This window comes from Nannospalax galili, unplaced genomic scaffold (genome assembly GCF_000622305.1).
Source record: "Nannospalax galili isolate Female #2095 unplaced genomic scaffold, S.galili_v1.0 scaffold388, whole genome shotgun sequence".
NCBI lineage: Eukaryota > Metazoa > Chordata > Mammalia > Rodentia > Spalacidae > Nannospalax > Nannospalax galili.
The window spans coordinates 1270723-1279992 of NW_008360304.1; the positions used below are offsets into that span (position 1 = coordinate 1270723).

At 37.3% G+C, this 9270-nt stretch overlaps 1 protein-coding gene and 1 pseudogene across 3 annotated transcripts in view; one reads left to right on the plus strand and one right to left on the minus strand.

Annotated features, from left to right (window-relative positions):
* The window catches only part of Zmym2 (zinc finger MYM-type containing 2), a 117306-nt gene that overhangs the window by 29357 nt on the left and 78679 nt on the right, over positions 1–9270 (minus strand). For both annotated transcript variants that reach the window (XM_029559273.1, XM_029559272.1), the window contains 2 exons: positions 7301–7466; positions 6568–6602 (listed from right to left, as the gene is read on the minus strand). In XM_029559273.1, the coding sequence (XP_029415133.1) occupies positions 6568–6602; positions 7301–7466 (201 nt within the window). The remainder of the gene's footprint in view (positions 1–6567; positions 6603–7300; positions 7467–9270) is intronic.
* LOC103726728 lies at positions 4007–4400 on the plus strand (annotated as a pseudogene). The gene has a single exon (XR_606912.3). The product of XR_606912.3 is annotated as a U6 snRNA-associated Sm-like protein LSm5 pseudogene (transcript).

A 9270-nucleotide genomic window follows, 5' to 3' on the forward strand; every position in this document is an offset into this window, starting at 1 on the left:
AGTGGTTAAGAGCACTGACTGCTCTTGCAGAGGACCTGGGTTTGATTCCCAGCACCGACATGGCGGTTACAAACCATCCTTAACTCTAGTTCCAGGAGAACCTGATGCCCTCTTCTGACATCCTTGGCATTGCACAACATGGGCACACTCACATACATGCAGCCAATACACTCATACACAAAAAATAAAAATAATAAATTAAAAAAAAAAAGAGTTCAAGGGATTACACTTCCCAGACATTAGGCTTAAGTCCATATAAAAAGTGTTGTAGCATATGCCTTTAATCCCAGCACTTGGGAGACAAAGGCAGGAGGATCTTTGTGAGTCTGAGGCCAGCCTGGTCTACATAGTGAGTTCCAGGACAGCTGGGGCTACAAGGAGACCCTGTCTCAAAAAGACAAAAAAAAAAAAAAGATGTTTAGACAATTATTTCTCATTGATGATTTGGTTCCTAATCAGAAAGTGCTGCTCAGATGTAAAACTTCAAATCTTGGTCTGCAATACTGTGGTGCCCACCTGTAGCTAAGGGAGACAACCCGCTATTGTTCTAAAATGATGGATAAATTTGTTTTCTCCCCGTATCTAGAAGCCTTTGAGAGGGAACTGACACTGATTCTAACTACTCCAAAAGCTATCAAAATACCCGAAAGCAAATCCTGAATCCAGCCTTGGGCAGACAAAAGAAAAATGAAGAGGAACCCAATAGAGGGATGTTTTGGAAGCTCTCATCAAAAAAATCTCAATGAACTCTCATATCTCTCATATGAACATTTGAAATTTGCCTTGTTCTGACTTTTTTCTGGTTCTCCCGTCTAGAACTTGTAATGCTAACTACTCTTGCCTTTACTTCTCCTTCACATCCCCTATTCACCAGTCGAGGACTTTCTTTTCTTCCTACAGATAACAGCTATGCAATTTGGGAATCTGTTAGATAGACCCACTGAAGGGACAACCCCAACTGCCTCACCCTGTGTCTCTGTTCAGCACGGAAGAAGCCAGAGCAGTCGTGTCCCGATTCCCTATCAGCAAGCTGGGTAACTGCTTCAGAGGTTGGTGTGATAAGAATAGGAGGTAGAAGAGCCGGGTGTGGTGGTGCACACCTGTAGTCCCAGCACTTGGGAGGCAGAGGCAGGCGGATCTCTATGAGTTCAAGGCCAGCCTGGTCTAGACAGTGAGTTCCAGGACAGCTGGCGCTACAGGGAGACCCTGGTTCAAAAAGACACACAAAAAAGCAGTCCTAATAACTATTACCAAGGCAGTAAGGGTGAAAAAGACCCCAAAGAAAAGTAGCCAATTTCTTGGCTAAAAGTCAAATGTCCCATACTATGTTCCAAAAGCCAAAATGACAAAAGTATTTGGGAGCTCTTATCTAACCCTATAAGATATATGAGAGAGAGAGAGAGAGAGAGAGAGAGAGAGAGAGAGAGAGAGGATTTGATCAAAACACCTTATATGCATGTATGAAATTCTCAATAAAGTTTCTTTTAAAAGTTAAAAAAAAAAATCATGAGTAATGTGTTTGGCCAGGTATGGTGGCACCTGCCTTTAATCGTAGCACTTGGGAAAAAGAGGCAGGCCAATCTCTGTGAACTCAAGGCCAGCCTGGTCTACATAATGAGTTCCAGGCTAGCTAAGGCTACAGGGAGACCATTCTCAAAAAGACACCCCCACCCCCCCAAAAACAGTAATGTGTTTGATCCTGTCCCAGGATGCACTGACATAGTAAGTTGCATAGTGTCCATCACATTGTGGTTGGCTTGTTTTGTTGAAAAGGATAGTCTTGCAAGCTTCTTCCTACAGTATTCCTTGAAGGCTTCTAGTATGCTATGATGGTTAAATCTTATTTCTAGGGTCTGGCACATGTTAGGCAAGTGCTCTTCCACTGGGCTTTAACACCTAGCCCTCAATAAAACAACAACTTTTTGAGACAGACTCACTCACTAAGTTCCACAGTCTGGCCCAGTTACATCTTGAGCTTTTGATCCTCCTGCCTCAACCTCCTGAGCACCCAGAGTTATAGGCTGGAGCCACACAAAGCATTAATTTTCAACTTGATTAGACTGAGACATGCCTAGGAGATGAGTGAAGCATATGTCTACGAGTGTCTGCAATGATGTTTCCAGAGACTATTAGAACATGAGGGCTCTCTGACCTAATGAATGGATTAATCTCTTGATGGTCATAATATCATGACATTATTAGTAGGTGGTAAGAGGTGAAGTCAAGTTAGAGAAGTCACTGGGAAAGGAGCATATTCTTGAGGCTGTAACTTGTCCTGGCTTCTTACTATATTCTTTTCCTCTGCTTCTTATTTGCCATGATGTAAACAGCTTTCTCTTCTACACAATCTCACTGCCATTACATTTTACTTCACGCAGACCTAGAATCAAAGGAACTAAGTATAGACTCAAATCTCTGAAACCATAGGCCTTCTTTAAGTCATTTATGTCAAGTACTTTGTCACACTGAGAAGAAAACCAGCTATTAGTTGCTTGATAAAACAGGATATATGAGAGATTGTGCTTTCGGAGGGCATGGAAAGAAACTGCTAAATCGGGATGCAAATTTTTGAGTTTTCCATAGCAATAAACTAAGGAAATGTTCAACAACTCTGAAGGCCATGCTTTCTCCCTGGACACAGTGTTCACCTTCTAACATGAAGTAGTTGTAGAACCAATTGCAGAATACTTTAGACACCAGCTTTATTTTTGTTTGCCATACTTCCAATGGGCTGGCAAACCAGTTCTCTTTTTTTGTACATGCTTACAGATTCTGAGCACTTTCTATCATTAGGGGTTTGCACTTATGTTGCTCTAGGCATTAATACAATGGCAAAGTTGCACAAACTGAATAATTTCAAGCTATATATTTTGAATACCATCAGTAAGTTTGTCAATGCTCTTGAAAAAAAAATTAGACATTCTCTTTACCATTGAAAAGTTGTTCTTCCACATAATTCTTTTCCCATTAGGCACTTAAGAGGAATTCTTCCATGGAGTCCTGATCTATAGAACTTCTCTCACCTTGAAGTCAACTTTTTCACTACATCACGTTAAAATGTACAAGCCAACCTCACTAGCTCAGAAGGTTTAATCACTTAATTTTGATGAGCTGAAAGCCTAACAATGCTATTTACTATGCTTCTTGTAAATAGTTCATAATTTCATAAATCCACAAATTTAGTTTCTATAAATATCACTTCTGTTCTTGGAGTGGCCTTGTATACTGATTAGGAGACTTCTTTCTTTCTTTCTCTAGCTGTATCATTAATCATCATCATCATCTTCATCATCATCATTATTTAAAGACAGGGTCTTACTATGTAGCTCTAGCTGACCTAGAACTTGCTATGTAGAAATCACATAGATTACAGAGATCCATCTGTCTCCACCTCGCCCCGAGTGCAGTGATTTAAAGACCTGTGCCACCACCTTTGCTGATTCATTCATTTTAAATTCATACAAACCACAGTCTAACTCATACTTTATTTAATACATGTATTAGCTTTCTTGTAGTCAAGGCCACTAGGTAGCTCTTCAGCACCACACTTGTGGGCCCTTATAAAATCATCAACAACAACAAAAAAAAACATGTTATAATGCAAGGATAAAACAAACATGGCCTGAGTTTCCAAAATGAGAGAACAAAATGTAACAGCATTGTTTCAATTTACTGGAAACACATACCTCAGGTAATTCAAATCACTCTGCATGTCAAAATGGCTTAAGTACTGATTTAGGTTTGTAAGTTTTGGTAAGTAGGCAAATTCACAAACAAAATCTACAAATAATTGGAGCTGGAGAGATAGCTCAGCAGTTAAGAGCACTGGCTGCTCTTCCAGAGGACATGGTTTCGGTTCCCAGCACCCACATGCCAGCTAACAGCTGTTCCAAGAGATCTGATGCCCTCTTCTGGCCTCCAACAGCACTGCACAATACAGGTACATTTAACATACATGCAGGCAAAACATACATATAAAATGTCTCAAAAATTAAAAATACATTTCTGGCGTGGCCATGGAGGACAATGCTACCACTAACCCCTTGCAGCTCCTGCCTCTAGAGCTTGTGGACAAGTGTATAGGATCACGAATTCACATTGTAATGAAAAGTGATAAAGAAATTGTCAGCACACTTCTAGGATTTGATGTCTTTGTCAATATGGTGTTGGAAGATGTCACAGAGTTTGAAATTACACCAGAAGGAAGAAGGGCTACTAAATTAGATCAGATTTTGCTAAATGGAAATAATATTAACAATGCTGGTTCCTGGAGGAGAAGGGCCTGAAGTATGAATGGATTTCCTTGATTCTGTTTCTTTTACCTTTAATGTTTAGATTCAGTAATGCTAAGTTTCCTGTTAAAGGGAAATACTTTGAAGATGTACACCCATTTTTCTAAACTAATCATGGTTACTTGAAAAAAGTTTGCGCTTTTTTTAAAACCAAAAAATAAAACGTTTTTGATTTAAAAAAATTAAAAAATACAGTCTTGAACAAGAAGGGAACTTGGTTCTAAAGGATACTGCTGTGTGACTTCAGGCAAATCAACAACTTACACCTCAATCTCCTTAATTGTGTAAGTAGGAGAAAACTTAATAAAGAGAATCTACATTTACTATATGCCAGGTACTAGATTATTTTGGAATACACTCTGTGATATTCCACCCAATTTCAGAACAGGGAAATTCAAAGTCAAGTATCCTATGATTGTGAGTCTGCAAACACTGTATCATGCCAATTAACCATGCCATAGTGAAAATCTATACTTGACCTCAACCTTTTAAAATGTTCACTTGTCTGCTACTCAACAGGGACGATTTATAGCTATTTACGCTTTCTACTAAAGGATCCAAATTAATAAAAAATGCAAAAAAAAATACAAGCCATTCTGTTAAGTACATGCTATGTGCTAAGAATTACAAAAAGCAGCAAATCTTCTTTCATACTCGTAACAGGTCAAGTTGGATCTTTTTATTGCTCCCATAGCACAGATGAGAAAAGGGTTAGAAGCTATGTAATCTGGCAAGGGATTACAAGGGATTTCAGTTAAAACCCAAACATTTTCATCATATATCAAAGCTTATGTTACTGATTACCACAAACACAGTCTAAATAACAATGGAACAAAACAGCTACCACGTGTTCACATACCTATAATCTAAGAGGTTGAGGCAGGAGGACGGAAGCAAGTTCCAGGCCAGCCAAGGGCTGCATGGTGACGCCCTATCCCAAAACAAATGTGGGTGCCCACTTTTTGGCCTGATTTTATAAATTCAAAGAACAGTGAAATAATTTGCTTAAAATTATCCATCTAAGCTCTCATGTTTTCATTATAAATACAGAGTTAAAAGATCAGAAAAGTTTGCAAAGAGAGAAAGTTCTAAAGACAAAGGCAGTAATAGCCACAAATGCATCCTAATCCAAAGATATGAAAAGTGAACTGTCAGTTATCATCAGCTCTGGTTAGTATTTTTCATACTTATAATTTTTATGTTTATGAGTGTATTGCTTACATGTAGGCAGGTATGCCTATGTCATGCAACACCTATGGAGATCAGAAGAGGGCGTTGGATCCCCTGGAACTATAGACAGGGGTCAGCCACCATTGGGTGCTGGGAATAGAACCCGGGCCCATCTACAAGAGGAGCCAGTGCTCTTAAACACTGAGCCATCTCTCCAGGCTCCATCTCTGGTTAATTATGAGAATCAATTAAACAACTTTCTAAATAAAGAGTTTTTGAATTAGAGTCAAGGTACTGAAATGTCAAAACCTGCTAGGTGACCTTACTACTGCTCAGAACTAAGAATCTCTTATCTTTTTACCACAACAATGCCTAGTCCAGATACTTGTTGTGATGCCAGTAAATGACTCCTAAAGAACAGAGCTTCACTTGAACAAGGATGCTAGAAACTCCAGAAAAAGCAGCACAGGAAGGCAGTCAGTACCTCATTGTTCTTCAAGGCAAGGCAAAAGTACTGCTTCTGCTGTCTAGTAATCATTACATGTAAATGAATACTTTCAATCTATGAAATGCTTCAAATACTAATGATGTGCTGCATTATATAAAAAGTATTAAAGGCCAAATAAAAAAACACATATGTATTTTTGGAATTGACACAGATCCTCAGATCCCTACTGGGAATCCTTACAGCCTCATTTCCCTTTATTCCATTGGAGATCCACAACAAGCTGGACCCTAATGTGTAGTTCTCCCAAATACTCAGGCACTGTTATTCCTCTTTTTTCCTCTTAGCAGCCTTCTACTGGTTGTTGACTATTGGTCCATTCATTCCTTCAGGGAGAGAGAGAGGAGAATCATCTCAAACCTACTGCTACTCATTCATCATGGGAATGTCAATTCAAATACCAGTACACACCAGTGTTAGTATCTTCCCAGTGTTAGTAGAGGCTATCATTAATTCACTTTTATGTTCCTTGTGTATCTCAAAGTTTCCATTGTAACAACAAAGTGAAAACCTTTCATGATGATCAGATTAACTCAGTCTCATTACTTTTTGCTCATTCTATAAACCACATCATTACTCAGCTGAGTAATTAATACTCACTGTCATTTTAGTTCGGGACGTCTGACAGCCCTGATCTAAAAAACATAAATGAATTTAAAATAAGACAAATACCACTTAAAATTTTCCAAATCCATGTTTGTCATTAAATTTTACCAATTTTAAAAAGCAAGTTTAAGAAAGAATCTCAAATTTGAGCAGACAGTATAGACATAAGGAATTAAGTTAACTCATTTCTCATGCTGCCGCTGTGAATATCAGTGCTTTGAGGGAAATATTGTATTATTAGAATTAATGCTTAAATAAAATACAAAGTCATAGTTTCTTAAGGGTTTTGTTGTTCCTTATAGTGTACAACTAGCACATACGATTTGCTAACAAACTTTTCATTTTAAATTATATGTCACACAATATCTTTTTTAAATGTTTTTCTTCTGTTTCTCTTTAATCTAGTTCAATGAAGCCCAATTTTTTTTTCAATTAACATGTTTTTAAAGATAAATAAAATAAGCACTGTATATACAAAATATCAACATACAGGGAACTTTGACCCAAATAAAGGATGGAATTTAAATCAGTTGCTATTTTCAGTCTATAGGAAACTCTGAAAACTGTTTTGGGGACTGTATAATCTAGGGGCCTCATTCTACACTGAGCTACACTCCTAGCCATAACTACCTTAAAACTCAACTGCTCATTATCAATGCCTGAGAGTCAAAACTAAGAATATGAAGACTGATATAAAAAAGGCTTTATAAGTGGCCACATTACATACCATAATGTAGGTTTTCAGGTCCTTTCTGAGTCGTCATATTGGGCTCATTTTGTTGACAGTAGAAACGGAGCAAGCAGTGCTGATCGCAGAAATGTTTCATTTCTCCACGCCACTGTACTCGCTCTTTAAGAGTACCTTGAGATTTGCAGCAATCACACCTTGCAGCCTTAATGAAAAAGGGTTCAGACATTTCAAATTAGAAGAATTAATCATACACATGATATTAGCTAACAAAAATGATGAAGTATTGAAACAGTATCAGACAAACTACAAAGATTAAAATATACAATACATAAGTGCATTGACAAAATCCCACCCTATAATTACTAATGTGAAAAAAGGAAAAATTTAAGAACTGGAGAGATGGTTCATCAGTACCAATCATAGGACCTGAGCTCAGATTCCAGCACTCATGAAACTAGCCCCACAAACACTACTAACTCTAACTCTTGGGGATTTGATACCCTCTTTGGATTTTCACAAATAAAGGCATGTACATTTGCATACACACACACACACACACACAGATTCATGTACACTCACCTAGATACATATATAAACAGACATAAATCTTTTAAAAATTAACTAAATGAACATGGTTAGACAAAACTGATACAACTTAATTACTTTAAAATAATTTTGAAAGTGGGCATAGTGGTGCATACCTATTACCCTAACAGTCTGCCGGCTAAGGCAGGAAGATTGCAAGTTTGAACCAAGTCTAGGCTACATAGTAAGATCCTAAATAAAACAATAAAAACCCTCAAATCAAAAAGCAGCAGCATTAAGAAAAACTAATTTTGGGGGCCATAATCATATACAAGTAGAAATCTCTTATAATATTATCTTGAAAATTTCTGATTAATGAACAGATTACTAAGCTTAGTTGTACAAGACCAACATAATTTTTATTTATTTTATTTTTTAATTTAAAGAGAAAAAAACATGTTTACTGAGTACACTGCAAGGGGCAGCAGCTGGAAGTGGCAAGACTACCACATGTAGCCAAAACGAAGATAATTTTTAGCAAACTCTTCTGATGGGAAATTCAGAAATTAAGTATTTTGGTTTTTTAGCAGTTTGATATAAAACTTAAGCTGGATGCGGCGGTGCAGGCCTTTAATCCCAGCACTTGGAAAGCAGAAGCAGGCAGATCTCCAAGTTGAAGGCCAACCTTGTCTACATAGTGAATTCCAGGCAAGCTGGAGCTACAGGGAGGCCCTGTCTCAAACAGGCCAAAAAATAAAATAAAACTTAAAAGGGCAAATTAAATTTTCTAAAAAAGAACTTTGAAAGCATATTTTATTTTTTAAATATATATTTTTAATATTGGTACAATGCCCGCAGAGGACAGAAGAGGCCATGAGATCCCCTAGAACTGGAGTTACAGATAGTTGTTAGCTGCCATGTGGGTGCTGGTATATAAACTTGGGGCTTCTGCAAGAACAACCAGTGTTCTTAACAGCTGGACCATACCTCCAGCCCCTGAAACCATATAATACCTAGTATTTAAAAAAACATCAAACAAAAAAAAACAAGCAGCATCTTAAGAGCTCTAGGAATACAACCAAACCAAAGCAATTCCTAACTTCACATGAAAAAAAAACCCTAAAATTCACATAATTATATTTTATGATAGTGACTATATAATATAGGAACAGATTTTTGCTTTAAAGAGATTTTATTTTACCTAAATTTTGCCCATTTTTTAACATTTTAAGCAGTGAGTGAACCAAAAGATATGATTTCAAATACAGTACTTCTGAAAATTAAGTTTTTGACCTAGAAACAAACACTGTAATTTTAAAAGCTGATCACCAGCTTGACTTCTAATAAAACAATATTAAGTAGTATTTTGCACTTCATAATAATTGTGGCTGTGGCTTTGTTATATATGGCTTTAATTATGTTGAGGTATGTTCCCTCCAGTCCAATTCCCTCTAGGACTTTGAACATAAATGCATGTTGAA